This window comes from Macaca nemestrina, chromosome 11, assembly GCF_043159975.1.
Source record: "Macaca nemestrina isolate mMacNem1 chromosome 11, mMacNem.hap1, whole genome shotgun sequence".
NCBI classification, from domain to species: Eukaryota; Metazoa; Chordata; class Mammalia; order Primates; family Cercopithecidae; genus Macaca; species Macaca nemestrina.
The window spans coordinates 104,230,591-104,249,001 of record NC_092135.1 but is presented as its reverse complement, the minus strand read 5'-3'; the positions used below and the strand labels follow the sequence as shown (position 1 = coordinate 104,249,001).

The window sequence follows — 18,411 nt, the reverse complement described above, 5'->3', positions numbered from 1 at the left end:
AACCCCGTCTCTATTAAAAATACAAAAAATTAGCTGGGCGTGGTGGCACGTGCCTGTAATCCCAGCTACTCAGGAGGCTGAGGCAGAAGAATCACTTGAACCCGGGAGGTGGAGGTTGCAGTGAGCTGAGATCACACCACTGCACCAGAGTGAGACTCCATCTCAAAAAACAAAACAAACAAACAAAAAACCTGTTGCGTACTGTGCTCACTACCAGGGTGACAGGATTAATACTTCAAACCTCAGCATCATACAATATTCCCATGTAACGAATCTGCACATGTACCCCCCTAACTAAAATAAAAGTTGAAATTTTAAAAAAAGGGAATGGGTATGTAAACGTGTATAAACTAAGCGTATATATGAAAACACTGACATTCAGATGGCAAGCAGATTAGTCTAATTTCAGAATGATTTCAGAAAAATCACGGACATATTGATATATTTCCACCTTCTATTCCTATATTTATATAGACACCACTGTAAGATCAATAAAGCATACCTTTAGGTCAGTGACCTCTTCATGGTGCAAATCTGTTGAATTTTAGACTACACATCCCTTCCAAATTATTTTTTCCCTAAGGTATATAAGCCCTGGGTCTTGGGGGTAATGGTGCAGGGATCCACCATCTTGTCTCACCACCATCCAAGACACAGATATGGCTTCTGTTCGTAAGTCTCTATCAGGTGTTTCTTTCTGAGAAACTGGATATGTCAGCCTCTTTAGCCTCTCAGCTTCCTCAGACTTTGATGGTTGGTTTGCATAGACCTGCACAGCGTGGAATGGGTTTAGAAAGTGAGATTAAACCTGCATTAAAAATCCTAAAATAAGGTAGAAAATAATAAGTGCCATAACAGAGCCAAGGAGAAGTGCAGATTGTTCAGAGGAAAGAGATTGCATCCAACTGTGGAGGTGAAGAAACACTGGAAATCTATATCCTTGTCTTTGAGGTTTCCCAAAGATCCGCCTCTTATTCCAGTCACTGCTAGAGTCTGTCTTGTCTGACTCTGCTATTTGCTACAAGTATAAAAACATTTTTCAGTTTCTACAATTTCTCAATTTTCTTTTGAAAATTATGAAGGGAGCAGTCTTTTTGCCTGCCACCATCCACAGAAGATGTGGCTTGCTCCTCCTTAACTTCCACCATGATTGTGAGGCCTCCCCAGTTATGTGGAACTGTGAGTCCAATTCAACCTCTTTCTTTTGTAAATTGCCCAGTCTCAGGTATGTCTTTATCAGCAGCGCAAAAACAGACAAATACAGTAAATTGGCACCAGTAGAGTGGGTCACTGCTGAAAAGGTACCTGAAAATGTGGAAGCGACATTGGAACTGGGTAACAGGCAGGGGTTGGAACAGTTTGGAGGGCTCAGAAGAAGACAGGAGAATGTGGGAAAGCTTGGAACTTCGTAGAGACTTGTTGAATGGCTTTGACAAAAATGCTGATAGTGATATGAACAATAAGGTCCAGGCTGAGGTGGTCTCAGCTGGAGATGAGGAACTTGTTGGGAACTGTAGCAAAGATGACTCTTGTTATGTTTTAGCAAAGAAACTGGTGGCATTTTGCCCCGCCCTAGAGATTTGTGAAACTTTGAACTTGAGAGAGATGATTTAGGGTATCTGACTTGTAGCAGTCCGTTTTCAGGCTGCTGATAAACACATACCCATGACTGGGCAATTTACAAAAGAAAGAGATTTAATGGACTTATAGTTCCACTTGACTGGGGAGGCCTCACAATCATGGGGGAAGGCGAAAGGCACATCTCACATGGGGCAGGTGAGAGAAGAGAGCTTGCACAGGGAAACTCTCACTTACTCGCGATCGTGAGAATAGCACAGGAAAGACCTGCCCCATGATTCCATTACCTCCTATTGGGTCCCTCCCACAACACATGAAAATTGAAGATGAGATTTGGGAGGGGCCAGCAGTGGAATGATATAGTCTGACTCTGTGCCCCATCCAAATCTCATCTTGTACCTCCCATAATTTCCATGTGTTGTGGAAGGGACCTGGTGGGAGATGACTGAATCACGGGGGTGGGTCTTTCTTGTACTGTTCTTGTGATAGTGAATGGGTCTCACGAGATCTGATGGTTTTAAAAGTGGTAGTTTCTCTGCACAAGAGAAACTCTTTTTGCCTGCCACCATTCACATAAGATGTGACTTGAGGCTAGGTGCAATGGCTCATGCCTGTAATCCTAGCACTTTGGGAGGCTGAGGCGGGTGGATCACGAGGTCAGGAGATCAAGACCATCCTGGCTAACACGGTGACACTCCATCTCTACTAAAAATACAAAAAATTAGCCAATTGTGGTGGCACGTGCCTGTAATCCCAGCTACTCTGGAGGCTGAGGCGGGAGAATCGCTTGAACCCAGGAGGCGGAGGTTGCAGTGAGCTGAGATCACTCCACTGCACTCCAGCCTGGGTGACAGAGCAAGACTCCGTCTCAAAAAAAAAAAAAAAAAAAAGTGACTTGCTCCTCCTTACCTTCCACCATGAGTGAGGCCTCCCCAGCCATGTGGAACTGCAAGTCCAATTAAACCTCTTTTTTTTTGTAAATTGCTGAGTCTTGGGTATGTCTTCATCAGCAAATGGACTGATACACACAGTGTTATTTCTTGAATCAGTAACCTTTTTTTTTTTTTTTTTTGTGGTGATGAAGTCTTGCTCTGTTGCCCAGACTGGAGTGCAGTGGCATGATCCTGGCTCACTGCAACCTCCGCCTCCTGGGTTCAAGCGATTCTCCTGCCTCAGCCTCCCGAGTAGCTGGGACTACAGGTGCATGCCACTATGCCCGGATAATTTTTTGTATTTTTGGTAGAGACAGGGTTTCACCGTGTTAGCCAGGATGGTCTCCATCTCCTGACCTTGTGATATGCCCGCCTCGGCCTCCTAAAGTGCTGGGATTACAGCCATGAGCCATTGTGCCTGGCTGAATCAGTAACTTTAAAAATACATATATTTTCTTAGCTTCTTGTGAATGCTAACATTAGACCATGTAGTGGCTATGTTTTTAACTGTTAACCTCATGTGACAATCAAATCTGGCTTCAGACATTATTAAAAAAAAAAAAAAATTGTGGCATAGCTCATCATTTCCTAAACATCTGTCATTCCCAAACTTCATGGTTTCTGCCATATCCAAAATAGGTGAAGGGAAAACAGGAAGAAAAAGGTCCATTTTGGTCAGGCTCAGTGGCTCACGCCTGTAATCCCAGCACTTTGGGAGGCCGAGGCAGGCGGATCACAAGGTCAGGAGATCCAGACCATCCTGGCTAACACGGTGAAACCCTGTTTGTACTAAAAACACAAAAAATTAGCCGGGCGTGGTGGCGGGCACCTGTAGTCCCAGCTACTCGGGAGGCTGAGGCAGGAGAATGACGTGAACCCGGGAGGCGGAGCTTGCAGTGAGCCGAGATCGCGCCACTGCACTCCAGCCTGGGCGACAGAGCAAGACTCTGTCTCAAAAAAAAAAAAAAAAAAAGTCCATTTTGAGCTTCCAGCCCTTTGTGCAGGCTTTAACCTTGCCCCCTCCACAACCAGCGTTTGAAATATTGCACTCGGGGGTTCCCAGGATCAGGAGAAAAGAAGATCCATAAAAGCTTAGAATTCTGTCAACTTATCCTTAGTTTGGGTAAAAGGAGAGACTCTCAAGGCCGTAGATGAAAGAGGAAGACTGAGGAGGAGGAAGGGAACTAAGCAACCAGAAGCAGAAGGGAATTATGTAGCAGGGGGTCTTCTGAAGGTAACACTCCAGGGACGTGCTTCCCAACCTTCATCAGAGCCACTTTTCCCATTAGACACTATGGGCACAGCACACACTATGGGCCTGTGGGCTTTCTAAGGACCTAAGAAAATGTTTGCGCTGGGCGCGGTGGCTCATGCTTGTAATAACAGCACTTTGGGAGGCCTAGATGGGCAGATCACCTGAGGTCAGGAGTTTGAGACTAGCCTGGCCAATATGGTGAAACCCTGTCTCTACTAAAAATACAAAAAATTAGCCCGACATGGTGGTGTGCACCTGTAGTCCCAGCTAACCTCGGGAGGCTGAGACACGAGAATCGTTTGACCCCGGGAGGCGGAGGTTGCAGTGAGCTGAGATGGTACCACTACACTACAGCCTGGGCGACACAGTGAGACTCTGCCTCCAAAAAAAAAAAGAAAATATTTGAGACCTTAAAAAATGTATTGGGATTGGCATGTGTCTGCAGTCCCAGCTACTTGGGAGGCTGAGGCAGAAAGATCCCTTAAGCCCAGGAGTTTGAGTCTGCAGTGAGCTATGATTTTACCACTGCACTCCAGTCTGGGTGATAGAGCAAGACCCTGTCTCTAAAAAATTTAAAAAAAAAACCCCAAACTATATATATGTATATATATAGGCTCTAGAATACAAAAAGAAAACTTGAAAGTCAAAACTAATAAATCCTTAATCACATTTATAAAATATACCTTTATGTCAATTAATCAAATGAAGTACTTCATAATTATATAAAAATGTTTCAGTGTTTGATCTGAGCAGTGGAGCTTCCAAAAAGAAAAATGTCTTCTACAAAAGTCTCAGAGGAATTCTGAATCCATTTGAGAATCTAATGAAAGTTATAGTTTGTTTCCCCAGAAAAATGCTTTTAAATAAACTTCAGGGAGTCCCTAGACCCCAGTTTAAGAACCCTAGTTTTGGTGGTTTTTAAAATAGCTAATAGTTGGGATATAACATGAATCCACCAGTGGAAAGTAGCAAATAGTGTAGGCACTTCTCAGCAGAAACAGGAGTTAATTTTTCAAATTCTCAGTTTAAGGAAAGATCCAAAGAGTAACATAAAACCCCAAGCTTGGACACAGGCGTGGGGACTCCAAGCCTCTTCCCTGGTGGTTGGAATCAGGTTAACGGTGAGGGAGGGAAAGGGATCTCCAAAGATCTAATGAAGAACAGGATGACTGACCGTTTATAGGACAGAGGGGCTGGAGAAGAGGCATACTTTCTACTGGGGCATAGAACTGTTGAGACAGACTTGCCTCCCTCTCAATGAAAGGAAGTGCTTTGAAATAGAGGGTGAGTCCCAGGACCACAGAAGCAGGATATCTGGATTTGAGTTATGACTTAAACACATTCTAGTCCTGTGACCTTGGCTAAATTAATTCCAAGTTCTAGACCTCCATTTCCCCCATCTGGAAAATGGGGATAGGGTTACTGTGAAAATTAAATGAGTTAATGCAGGTAAAGCATTTAGAACAGTGTTTTAGCTCTAGAAATACTTGATAGATATACTAGCTGGGTTTGTTGTTATTGTGTTTTTTTTTTCGAAGACAGAATTTCACTCTTGATGCCCAGGCTGGAGTGCAGTGGCGCGATTTCTGCTCACTGCAACCTCTGCCTCCCAGGTTCAAGCAATTCACCTGCCTCAGCCTCCCAAGTAGCTGGGATTACAGGCGCCTGCCACCACGCCTAGCTAATTTTTCTATTTTTAGTAGAGATGGGGTTTCACCATGTTGACCAGGCTGGTCTTGAACTCCTAACCTCAAGTGATCCACCTGCCTTGGCTTACCAAAGTGCTGGGATTACAGGCATGAGCCACTGTTCCCGGCGGGTATTTTGTTTGTTTGTTTGTTTGCTTGTTTGTTTGAGACAGGGTGTTGCTTTGTTGCCCAGGTTGGAATGCAGTGGTGTGATAATAGCTCACTGCAGCCTTGAGCTCCCGGGCTTAAGCAATCCTTGAGGCTCTTTTCTCTGCCTCAGCTTCCAGAGTAATAGCTGGTATTATACTTGTTAAATGAAATGCCTGGCACCTTCTGACATAGTAACTGCTCAATAAATGTTAGATCACTTCCTCCTCTTGAATGACTGTAACAAGCTCACCAGAAGAATAAGGAAACCACACAAATAACTCTAAAACAAGAGTTATTATAAGTGCTACAAAAGAAGTATTATGTGCTAGCAAGCTGCAAGGGGTAGGGAAGGAGAGGAATGAAAGGTTTCTTGAAAGAGGTATCTGAAGGACATCTTGAAGAGTGCCAACAATGTTAACAAGTGCAGGTGAGAAAGGAGGATAGTTCAGGTAGGTGACACAGTAATAGCAAATGTTCAGAGATTGGAAACCATGGACCAGGTTCAGAAAAAAGAGACTAGTCCCATTTTATAGGGACAGAGTGAGGATAGAAGATTCTGCCTGTCACAGTGGTTCATCATGTCTATAATCCTAGCACTTTGAGAGGCCAAGGTGGGAAGATTGCTTGAGGCCAAGAGTTTGAGACCAGCCTGGGCAACATAGTGAGACCTTGTCTCTACTAAAAATAAAAAAAATGGGCCGGGCGCGGTGGCTCAAGCCTGTAATCCCAGCACTTTGGGAGGCCGAGATGGGCGGATCACGAGGTCAGGAGATCGAGACCATCCTGGCTAACACGGTGAAACCCCGTCTCTACTAAAAAAATACAAAAAACTAGCCGGGCGACGTGGCGGGCGCCTGTAGTCCCAGCTACTCGGGAGGCTGAGGCAGGAGAATGGCGTAAACCCGGGAGGCGGAGCTTGCAGTGAGCTGAGATCCGGCCACTGCACTCTAGCCTGGGCAGCAGAGTGAGACTCCATCTCAAAAAAAAATAAAAATAAAAATAAAAAATAAATAAAAATAAAAATAAAAATAATTAGCCAGGTGTGGTGGCACACACCTGTAATCCCAGCTACTTGGGAGGCTGAGGTAGGAGGATTGCTTGAGCCCAGGGTGTCAAAGCTGCAGTGAGACATGATCATGCCACTACACTCCAGCCTGGGCAACAGAGTGAGATCCTGTCTCAAAAAAAAAAAAAAAAAGGCCAGGCATGGTGGCTCACACCTATAATCCCAGCACTCTGGAGGCTGAGGCAGATGGATCAACTTGAGGCCAGGAGTTGGCCAGCCTGGCCAACATGGCGAAACCCCATCTCTACTAAAAACACAAAAAATTAGCCAAGCGTGGTGGCGCATGCCTGTAATGCCAGCTAATTGGGAGGCTGAGGCACAAAAATTGCTTGAGCCTGGGAGGCAGAGGTTGCAGTGAGCCGAGATTGCACCACTGCACTCTAGTCTCAGCCACAGAGTGAGGCTCTGTCTCTAAATAAATAAATAAATGAATAAATAAATAAGATTTACAAACTAGTGTCAGGTTTGAATAACTCTTCAGTACTCTTACATATGGGCAGTACTGTTCTTTTGGGATGCATATTGAGAAGTCTATTTTGCTTTGATTTTTATTCTACCGAAAGCTATTCAGGCCTGCTAATAATATTCCAAATAACAGACCCTCAGTTAAGGACATTTCCTGGGCCGGGCGCGGTGGCTCACGCCTGTAATCCCAGCACTTTGGGAGGCTGAGGTAGGTGGATCACTTGAGGTCAGGAGTTCGAGACCAGCCTGGCCAACATGACGAAACCCCGTACTCTACTAAAAGTACAAAAATTAGCTGGGCGTGGTGGCGGGTGTCTGTAATCCCAGCTACTCCGGAGGCTAAGGCAGAAGAATAGCTTGAACAAGGGAGGCAGAGGTTGCAGTGAGCCAAGATTGCGCCACTGTACTCCAGCCCGGGTGATAAGAGCAAGACTCTGTCTCAAAACGAAAAAAAAAAAAGACATTTCCTGAATGCAACCATTATGATTCATACAGTGTATGTAATGAGAATGTCTATCAGTCTCAATTTACACAAGGTAAAGTTTACCCTTATGTGATATTTTCTTATCCCTCACCTTAATTGAGAATATGAAACAAGGATTACACTGATGAAATAGGATTAAACTGTCTAAAAGCAGGGAGGAAGAACCTTCCGTATTCTGTCACCAATACATCATCTGGCCTATGAAGACCCTGGTTTATGTTCCTCCTCTATCACTTACTTGTGACTTTGTATATTTACTGACTAATCATGGACAAATAATCTTTCTTTTTTTTTTTTTTTTTTTTTTTTTTTTTTGAGACGGAGTCTCGCTCTGTCACCCAGGCTGGAGTGCTGTGGCCGGATCTCAGCTCACTGCAAGCTCCGCCTCCCGGGTTCACGCCATTCTCCTGCCTCAGCCTCCCGAGTAGCTGGGACTACAGGCGCCCGCCACCACGCCCGGCTAATTTCTTTTTGTATTTTTAGTAGAGACGGGGTTTCACCGTGTTAGCCAGGATGGTCTCGATCTCCTGACCTCGTGATCCGCCCGCCTCGGCCTCCCAAAGTGCTGGGATTACAGGCTTGAGCCACCGCGCCCGGCCGACAAATAATCTTTCAGAGTTCCATTTCCTCATCTGTAAATGGTGATAACAGTGTCTGCCTGGTTTATCTCAGGCTTATAAAGTAGGGTTGAAATTAGAAAATGTATATGAGGCACAGTTTTTATTCTACAAACAATTGCCATTGCCAAATTGCATTTGTTTGGAAAAAATTATACATATATTCTCAAACACTGTTGTAACTCTTTTGTATTTATGCCTTTGTCCATAAGCATATCTTTTCATACTAATAGTCCATGAAATATCAAGCATTTCTCAATGTTGCTATAGACTTACTTTTAAAAAATAAAAAGTTTAGGCTGGGCGTGGTGGCTCACACCTGTAATCCCTGCACTTTGGGAGGCCGAGGTGGGTGGATCACTTGAGGTGAGGAGTTCAAGACCAGCCTGGCCAACACGGCGAAACTCCATCTCTACTAAAAATACAAAAATTAGCTGGGCATTGTGGCACACGCATGTAATCCTGGCTACTTGGGAGGCTGAGGCAGGGGAATCACTTGAACCTGGGAGGTGGAGGTTGCAATGAGCTGACATCGCTCCATGGCACTCCAGCCTGGGCAACAGAGCGGGACTCCATCTCAAAAAAATAAAGTTTATAAAATATTTCATTGAATACATATGCCATAATTTAGACATTTCCATCTGTGAGAATTATAAGTCATTTGATCTCCTTGCTTTCGTTCACATCACCCCCAGATCAAAGCTGTCTTAATGTTAATATTCTCTGGTTTGGAAACCTCATATAACATGCCAGTCTGTAATTCAAATGTGTCTACAGGCTGGCCGCATCCTATCTAAGATTCCAAACACACACTGCAAAATCTCATGAATTTGTCTAATTCCTTCCCAGATCTTTATATCCGATTCTTCCAAAAAACTTTTCATCAATTCTAGCCTTCTCTGACCTTCTGAACTTTTAGATTATTTGCTTAATCCCCAAACAAATGACTTTTATTTTTTAACAATTTTATGTTTGAATTGCCTGCCTATACTAATTTTCTTCTCTTCTTTTGTGTTTTTTTGTTTCATCTAACAAAGCAATATGGAAGGAATCAGTTTTGAGTTCCCACAGTGTGCCCAGCCCTCTGCTAGGGATGCTGAACATGAAAAATATTGTTTCAGGCTGGACACGGTGGCTCACACCTGTAATCCCAGTACTTTGGAAGGCCAAGGTGGAAAGATCACTTGAGTCTGGAAGTTCAAAGCCTGGGCAACATAGCAAGACCCCATCTCTAAAAATTTTTTTTTTTTTTAATTAACTGGGTATGGTGGCATGTGCCTGTAGTCCCAGCTACTCAGGAGGCTGAGGTAGAATTGCTTAAGCCTAGGAGTTCAAGGCTGCAGTGAGCTGTGATCGTGCCACTGCACTCCAGCCTGGATGACAGATTCAGGAGACCCTGTTTCAAAAAAACAAAAAAAAAAAAGAAAAGAAAAACTTTCATAGTCATTATAATCATTTATGGGGAATGCAGAAAAAAAAGTAGGCTCTTTTTTATCTTTACTTCCTTCCATTCTAAAGCCAGAAACAGGAAAAGGAAAAAAAAAAAAAAAAAAGGTCTGTCTCTTTTGTAACCCAGTGCCTTCTGAGCTATTGGTTTAAAACAAGTTCATGGACTGGGCACAGCAGCTCACGCCTGTAATCCCAGCACTTTGGGAGGCCGAGGAGGGCGGATCACGAGGTCAGGAGTTCGAGATCAGCCTGGCCAACATGGTGAAACCCCATCAAACTAAAAATACAAAAAATTAGCTGGACATACTGCCGGGAGCCTGTAATCCCAGCTACTCGGGAGGCTGAGGCAAGAGAATCGCTTGAACCCAGGAGGCAGAGGTTGCAGTGAACTGAGATTGTGCCACTGCACTCCAGCCCAGGCAACAGAGTGAGACTCCACCTCAACAAAACAAAACAAAACAAAACAAAACAATTCATTCAGTATATTGGCTCTCAAGAAAATGAGTATCATGAGTATCAGGGTTTTCTACTGCAGCACTGCCCATAATAACAAAACATTAAAAGCAACCTAAGGATCCAATCAACAAGAGACTGTCTAAATGAACTATGAGAAAGTGAATTATGAAGTGAGAACATGAATTATGCATCTATTAAATAATGATGTACTATTAATGGGATATCCAAGGCATAATCTCCAAGGTGTTCATTTTCTTTTCTGGTTTTTTTTATTTTTTATTTTTAGTACAGACAGGGTTTCACCATGTTGGCCAGGCTGGTCTCGAACTCCTGACCTCGTGATCCACCTGCCTCTGGGATTACAGGCATGAGCCACTGAGCCTGGCCGTTTTTTTTTTTTTTTTTTGAGACAGAGTGCAGTGGTGAGATCTCAGTTCACTACAACCTCCGCCTCCTAGATTCAGGTGATTCTCCTGCCTCAGCCTCCCGAGTGGCTGCGACTACAGGTGCGGACCACCATGCCCAGCTAATTTTTGTATTTTTAGTAGAGACAGGGTTTCACCATGTTGGCCAGGATTGTCTAGATCTCTTGACCTCATGATCTGCCCACCTTGGCCTCCGGAAGTGTTGGGATTACAGACGTGAGCCACCGTGCCCGGCCCCAAGGTGTTCATTTTCCTAAGGAAAATGAAAGGTGTAGAAGTCTATGTGGTATGTTACAATTAGCCTATGCATAAGCTTATAGTAGCTCTGGAAAGACCTAAGAACCTGGTAATACTGCTTTGATGGAGTGGAACTGGAGGCCTAGGGGACAGGAGAGACTCCACTGTATTCGCTCTTGAATTTTGAACTGTTGGTATATTACCTATTTTTTTTTCTTTTGAGATGGAGTCTCGCTTCTGTCACCCAGGCTGGAGTGCAGTGGCGCGATCTCAGCTCACTGCAACCTCTGCGTCCCGGGTTCAAGCGATTCTCCTGCCTCAGCCTCCCAAATAGCTGGGACTACAGGCGCATACCACCACACCTGGCAAATTTTTTGTATTTTTAGTAGAGACAGGGTTCCACTGTGTTAGCCAGGATGGCCTAGATCTCCTGACCTCGTGATCCACCCGCCTCGGCCTCCCAAAGTGCTGGGAATACGAGTGTGAGCCACCACTTCCAGCCATCTATTTTTTAAATATGAAGTTAAAAGATAACCGTCAAAATATTTTTTATTCAAGGGTATGGAATCAAGATTTCAAAATGGTATGCTTCATCATTCATCACTGTAGGATTCTGAAGACATCTGTGGTTTGAAATGACCATTCTAAATTTTTTGACTACCTTTAAACAAATTATTATCTGCTGATACTTAACATTTTGGCCAAGCTATTTGGAACTCACCCCCTTCACCATGTCAATAATTGCGAATTCGTATTACCATTCACTTCAGTTTATTCACGGTTTGCGGTTTTGTTTTTTTTTTTTAAGGCGTTTTCAGAATTTCCAGGCTCTCTGGTTTTTCCTAAAATGTAGTGTTGCCCTCTGCTGGCTCTCATGATAATGACAACCTGAAAATGTCTCCCATGATTTTAGGCTGCTGGTTGGAGATATTGCTTAGAGATATTATTCAATGTATATATCTGTTAAATAAATCTTCCTTATAATATAGTTTCCCACAGTCATGGCAGTCAAAACATAAAATCAGACCGAGAGGAAATAGCACTGTCTAGTTCTATTAGAAAATTGACCTAGGGGCCAGGCATGGTGGCTTATGCCTGTAATCCCAGCACTTTGGGAGGGCGAGGTGGGTGGATCACCTGAGGTCAGGAGTTCGAGACCAGCCTGACCAAAATGGTGAAACCCCATCTCTAATAAAAATATAAAAATTAGCTGGGCGTGGTGGCATATGCCTTTAATTCCAGCTACTCAGCGGGCTGAGGCAGGAGAATTGCTTGAACCTGGGAGGCGGAGGTTGCAGTGAGCCAAGATTGTGCCACTGCACTCCAGCCCAGGCAACAGAGCGAGACTTCGGTCCCCCCCAAAAAAAAAAAAAAAAAAATTGACCTAAAATTTTTTGATCATTTGAGATCAGCAATTCCCAAGCACTGCTTTTGTAAAACTACTATTAAAAAAACAAAAAACAAACAAAAAAACTATCAAATGTTAGCCAGACCTCAAATTCCCTGTCAAGATGAAGCTGTTTCCAATACTTGACTATCACTTTACTCAACATACTACCCTCATCCCAGTATTTACCTGCTGCATGAGGACCAATCAGATTTCCAAATCCAAGTAAAATATTCCACCTCCACAACCCAGCACCTATGAATCTTCACAGCAAAGTCAAGTTTTCCTGGGAAGCCTGGGAACCAGTTACCTTTATAATCCCCCTCCCAGGACACAGTGCTATACTCCAAATCACATTCCCAACACTTAAAAGATGGTTTATTTACAACATGAGTCATCATTTTAAATTTGTAACCTGTTAAGTAGTTATAATTCATGCCAAATTCTGGGAAGCCCTCCCTCCTCTGGGTTAGGTGTTTTCTAGTAGCGTCACACATCTCACATCTTCAAGTTCCCAATGCAAAGATGACAGGTTACAACAAATCACATCATCAGGCATTGCTAAGGACATCACAAATGGGTAAAGCTGCACTAGTTTTTTTTTCTTTTGACAGGACCTTGCTGTCAAAAGAGCCTTTTGGTTCTTTTGGTCTTTGGACCTTGCTCCACCCAGGCTGCAGTGCAGTCGCACAACCTTGGCTCACTGCAGTTCCAACCTCCTGGGCTCAAGCAATCCTCCCACCTCAATCTGCCAAATAGCTGGGAATACAGGGGTGCACCACCAAGCCCAGCTAATTTTTGTATTTTTTTGTAGGGGCAGGATCTCTCCCCATTGCCCAGGCTGGTATTAGCCTCCTGGTATCGATCCACCCACTTCAGCTTCCCAAATTGCTGGGATTACAGGCATGAACCACCACACCTGGCCTGCACTACAATTTTCTAACAACAAAGCCGAACCAAATTTTTATTATTTAGGAATCACATATTCATTTAATTCCTTCCCTCAAAATGAAAGGAATATATACACCACCCTCCTATGTAACATACTCAAGAGCCAAAGGTAATCTTTCAAGCTTTTATTTAAATGCCATGATCCAGGATGGATTTTAGATCTTGTTGAAAGCAGCCACATCCATGGACTGCACATAGTCCTCAAAAGCAGTGATCTGCTCCTCCAGCATATCTGTTCCAACTTTATCATCTTCAACTACACACTGTATTTGAAGTTTCTTAATGCCGTATCCCACTGGAACTAGTTTAGCTAAAAAGAGCATTAAGAAAAATCTTAGTTAGAAAAGTCTTGTAGAGGAAGGTTGAAGCTGTATACAAATTCCAGATGTCAGTTTCAAAACAAAAAAAAAGGCAAAGCCTAAACTCACATGAGCCCCAGACTAAGCCGTCTGCTTGAATGCTTCTGACGCACTCCTCTAATTTTGCCATATCTGTCTCATCATCCCAAGGTTTCACATCTAGTAAGATGGAAGACTTGGCAACAAGTGCAGGTTCTAAAAAAATAAACAGCATTATTCAAATAATGAACTGTATTTTTTTACCTTACTCCAAGACACAAACAAATCACCTCAATTTGTTTTGAGATTGACTATCTCCTTAGCCAAACAAAACTACAGATACATCTTGTGTCTGTCACACATATGCCCACTTTCTGTTTTGCTAAGAAAGAGGTGTTTGTGTTAACAGTTTCTTTCCCACAGAGGAATGCCACAACTGCTACCATAAGAACAGCTGCAGACCAGTAGCTGTGGAAGAACTTCTACAGGAGGTTTTAAAATATTGACCTGTTCAAGGAATGTGGAGGAAATTACTTAAAGGTCAAGCTTTGAAAGAGATTACTTACATTATCATGAAATGAAGTTAAAAACAAATGACCTACTTTTGGCTTTCTTTGATTCATATTGTGCAAGACGTTCTTCTCTTAGCCTCTTTGCTTCTTCACTTTCCTGTAAAGAAAAAAAATTAATCCACTTCAGAAAGCCGGTTGTCCTCTGCTTAAAGCTAGTGGGGTCATCACAAAAAAGACTGGCTTAATCAGAAAAAAGCAAATCCATCACGAACTCAGCCGAAAGATGGTGATTTGATTTTATTCATCATGCAACCAGTCAGAATTTGAAAAAGGCATATAACCGGGCGCGGTGGCTCACGCCTGTAATCCCAGCACTTTGGGAGGCGGAGGCGGGCGGATCACAAGGTCAGGAGATCGAGACCACGGTGAAACCCCGTCTCTACTAAAAATACAAAAAATTAGCTGGGCGCGGTTGTGGGCGCCTGTAGTCCCAGCTACTCGGGAGGCTGAGGCAGGAGAATGGCGTGAACCCGGGAGGCGGAGCTTGCAGTGAGCCGAGATCACGCCACTGCACTCCAGCCTGGGCGACAGAGCGAGACTCCGTCTCAAAAAAAAAAAAAAAAAAAAAAAAAAAAAAAAAAAAAAGAAAGAAAAAGGCATATAAGTTAAAGCCAGGATTCAAATCCAGGCAATTTGGCTTAACCACATTGATAAAATTGCTGATCAATGTATTCTTTTTTTTTTTTGAGACGGAGTCTTGCTCTGTCGCCCAGGCTGGAGTGCAGTGGCATGATCTCGGCTTACTGCAATCTCCGCCTCCCAGGTTCAAGCAATTCTCTGCCTTAGCCTCCTGAGTAGCTGGGATTACAGACACCCGCCACATTTTTTAAAATTTTTAGAACAGACAGGGTTTCACCATCTTGGTCAGGCTGGTCTTGAACTCCTGACCTCGTGATCCACCCGCCTCAGCCTCCCAACATGCTGGGATTACAGGCGTGAGCCACCGTGTCTGGCCGATATATTCTTTATAGAAGATGCCATACCTCCTCATCATCAGATCCAAAGAGATCAATATCATCATCATCTTTACTATCTGTAGCTCCACTTCCTGTAGTGTCTTCCACATCAGCAGGACCATACTTGCCCAAAGCTTTCTTCACTCCTGGCAGGCTTGAAAAACATTTAAATTCAACCACTATTGAGCTAGTATAACATACTTTTCCAGACAATACAAAATAACTTGTTTTAATCACTACTTATCACTAGATCCCTTTTGCAATAATAATTTACCCTTTCACATGCTCCCAGGTAAACACTATCATATGTTCAACTCCTCACCCGACAAGCATTAGTACCATGTGAGACATTATTTTCAATACTCACTATGATTTACTCTTTCAGTATGAACATTTCTGTTTGAGATTTCATTAAGTATGCTCAGTTCCATTCTTAGTGAACTGGAGTCCACTTCCCCAAACTTCCACCCTTGTTGGCAGTTTCAGAAGAATGGCCAAGGACTGAATGAATGAGCCACCCTCTCACCCCAGAGGTGGGCCCCCCAGGTCAAGGTCGAGGCACATTGGCAGGGCAGTGTGGGGAAAAGTTGAATTGCTGCTGTCCATGTTCTACCTGTTCTGTGAAAAAATGGAGGGCTTCAGTCTCTTGGCCTTCTCAGGTTACAGAAAAATTTAGCTTACAATACCCCAACAAAACTAAAGTAGCCTGGGTCTAGTTTTGTCATGTGAACATCCTGATAAAGCTTCGAGAGTAGTCTTATTCTTCAGCTAGATACAAAGATGATTTTACCTGGCCTTTTCCTTTTCGTAGGACTTGATGTGATTATACCAACGTAGGGCATGACACAAGTCAGCAGGCGGTGGCCCGGACACGGCTTCAAATACTGCCACATCTGCTTGTGATGGCACATACCTGCCAATGACACAGAGACATTCACACACACCTTTGAAAAACAAACGCCAGCGAATAAATAATCAGTGCCTATGCATCACATTAATTAGTGGGCACTAACTCCGGTAGGGTTGCTTTAATGCTTTTCTTTTCTTATTATCTCCTTAAAATCAAACCATATGTTTGGGTCACCGCGCTATCCTGAGAAATGTCTGCAGACCTCAAATACTGCAATCTCTAACGTTGCTCTATCTACAACCTAACATGTATTAACTGGGCAGCGATGTGGAAACACCTGGCTGAATTAAGTGTAAATAAAGCACATTTTAACCTTCCTTTGCTCGTGAGCCGCTCCCCGGAGGCCGGGCTCGCACCACACGAGGGCCTTGGGAGATGGCCACGGGGCGCTTTCCCGTCATCCTCGAAAGGGCCCTGGGGCCCGGTCTCCCTCCCTCCAGCGGCAGCCGACACGCTGCGCCACGTGGCCCCGGCCCCGGTCCCAGAAACCCCTCCACCACCCCGACTCAGCCGGTCCGCTCACCCCTCGATGTAGCTCTTGTCCGCCAGGTAATCGTTGAGCACCTGGAGGCCGGCGGGGCTTTTCAGGTCTCCGAAACCCATGGTGTCGCCTGTATCCGAGAGCTGGGAAGCAGCAGAAAGAGAGCGCACAAGTTGTGGGCTCCCCGCGCTTAAGAGAGGAAAAAGGGCCCGGAGAAGCCGGAAAATTCCTTATATAGAGACGGAGGCGTTTCCCTCCACCACGCCGGACCGAAGGTTAAAGGTCAAAGTACGTTAGCATTCCCACTTCTCCACGTACGAATTGGGGGCCCTGAATTAAACGGCTCACAAATTGTCCCTGGACCTTTCGTTGCGTTTGGAAATAAATTAATAAAATGGACATGTCTTAAGTTCGTACCTCCACGGCTCCCGAAGATGACGGGAACCGCCCCTAGAAGCGCCGGAGATGACCGAAGACGCTCGGCCTCGAGGCTGCCGGCCACTTCCGGCGGAACTGCGGGTCCAAGTTGTCCTTCCCGCCTCCGGGCTGGGCCGACCTCAGCTCCGCCCTCTGGTCGGCTGACGGAAATTGCCGACAAACTTATCGAATGCAAGGTTTCTAGTCCCTCCGGGCTTTCCGTTCTCCAGGCCCGGCTGACAGAGTTAGCTGAGGCCGCCATATTGAGTAAGCGACCCGGCCTCCAAGGGGGTAGTTGTGGTCCAGACAGTTTAGCAGAACAGCCTCCGCGGCTCCGGGGAGAAGGTGAGGTCTTGTATGGATGGGAAGGGTGAGGTGCATGGGTCAGAGGCTTATTTATTGACGGGACTGTTTCCTTTGGCCCACGCGACTTAGTCTTCTCTTGTCCTTGACTGGGAGCCGCCTCCCGCCCCGCCGCCTCGGAAGCCCCTGAGAGCCGGCAAGTGGGGCTTTTAGCCACGGTCTCTGGTCTGATGGAGCAGAAAGGAAGATGAGGATTAGGGGGCCCTCGGGAGCGCTGGCCCGAATGCGGGCTTGTAGGTGACCTTCCCTCTGCAGGGAAAATTCAGGACACTCCCCTCTCAGAGGAGGCCGTTTTATTCCCCGGGAGAGGACCAGTGTCCGATGACTTAAGCCTTAAGACTGAGCCTTTCCCCCCGGATTTTTACACGCCTGGTACAGTACATGATTGTTGGGTCGCTGTTGTGTTAGCAGTGGCTCACGCTTCTGTTGTCCTTGTTTTGTCCATTGACCACGTTGGACAGAATTTTTAAATTCCTTTCACTAACGGGAAATTGAGAAAAATGACTTTTTGAAAAGTTAGCTCAGGGTTGCATTGCGAATAACAAAATATTGTTTACAAGTTATTGGGATCTATGCTTGTACTGTGAGGTCTTGGATCAGACACAACTTCACACACGAATTGACAGTATAGAAGTGTAACAATAACTTTTTGATGAATAAACAGGTTATTTTTGTTTTGCGGAATATTCTTGTTTTCACCGACTTAACGCTGCCAGAGCACCTGCACTTTTTAAATCCGGGAAAGTGGTCCCTACAAATTAACGAGCAGAAATTAGAGATTCAGTTCACTTAACAGTTACTGAACGTTTACTACGAGCCAGAAATGAGTCCGTAAAGAAGAATAAAATGGGTGATATTCTGGGGAATCGTCAGGAAATGTTAGATAGGCTGGTCAATGAAACTGAGAAAAGGCTTCGAAGCCAAGATTTGAAGGATAAGGAGGGGCCAGGGAAGAACATTTCAGTCCGAGGTCACTGCCAGTGTCAAGAGGGGAGGGGCTGTGTGGGAATAGTGTGGAAGCCTGGTGACCTGTTAAGAAGGTATTGAAATACTCCAGGCAAGGAGTGATGGTGGATTGGGATAGGGTGGTACCTTGGAAGGCAGAAAGTAGATGGATGAATCCATGTTGGAGAACGTGGAATAGTATAGTCCCTATACGGAAAAGTATCCAGTCTACTTTTAGAAATGACATTTTAGTCATTAACATTTTTCCATCTAAAGATATAATTATTTC

The 18,411-nt window shown here is 44.5% G+C and overlaps 2 protein-coding genes and 2 non-coding genes across 4 annotated transcripts in view; 1 reads left to right on the top strand and 3 right to left on the bottom strand.

Moving 5' to 3' along the window:
* Nucleotides 1-13,250: 13,250 nt before the first annotated feature.
* Nucleotides 13,251-16,830, bottom strand: LOC105468034 (eukaryotic translation elongation factor 1 beta 2). The gene is made up of 6 exons (XM_011717955.2): nt 16,440-16,830; nt 15,797-15,919; nt 15,034-15,160; nt 14,081-14,147; nt 13,569-13,694; nt 13,251-13,450 (listed from the first exon to the last, which is right to left on the bottom strand). The coding sequence occupies exons 1-6, from the start codon at nt 16,517-16,519 to the stop codon at nt 13,296-13,298; spliced, it is 678 nt and encodes a 225-aa protein (XP_011716257.1). The 5' UTR covers nt 16,520-16,830; the 3' UTR covers nt 13,251-13,295.
* Nucleotides 13,825-13,954, bottom strand: LOC112424377 (small nucleolar RNA SNORA41). Its single transcript, XR_003015122.1, has one exon. It is a non-coding gene; the product is annotated as a small nucleolar RNA SNORA41 (small nucleolar RNA).
* On the bottom strand, nt 14,228-14,306 carry LOC112424374 (small nucleolar RNA SNORD51). Its single transcript, XR_003015120.1, has one exon. It is a non-coding gene; the product is annotated as a small nucleolar RNA SNORD51 (small nucleolar RNA).
* Nucleotides 16,831-17,021: 191 nt separating the features above from the next.
* The window catches only part of LOC105468281 (NADH:ubiquinone oxidoreductase core subunit S1), a 37,903-nt gene continuing 36,513 nt past the window's right edge, over nt 17,022-18,411 (top strand). Inside the window, exon 1 of the mRNA XM_071073279.1 lies at nt 17,022-17,159. The gene's annotated coding sequence lies outside the window, so the exon portion shown is untranslated. The remainder of the gene's footprint in view (nt 17,160-18,411) is intronic.

Coding starts and splice junctions, on each gene's coding strand:
- LOC105468034 (XM_011717955.2), bottom strand. CDS start 16,519: ATGGGTTTCGGAGACCTGAAAAGCCCCGCCGGCCTCCAGGTGCTCAAC. Junction 15,161..15,796: donor TACGAAAAGGAAAAGGCCAG/GTAAAATCATCT, acceptor ATGTTTTTCAAG/CCTGCCAGGAGTGAAGAAAG. Junction 13,451..13,568: donor CGGCTTAGTCTGGGGCTCAT/GTGAGTTTAGGC, acceptor TGCTCTTTTTAG/CTAAACTAGTTCCAGTGGGA.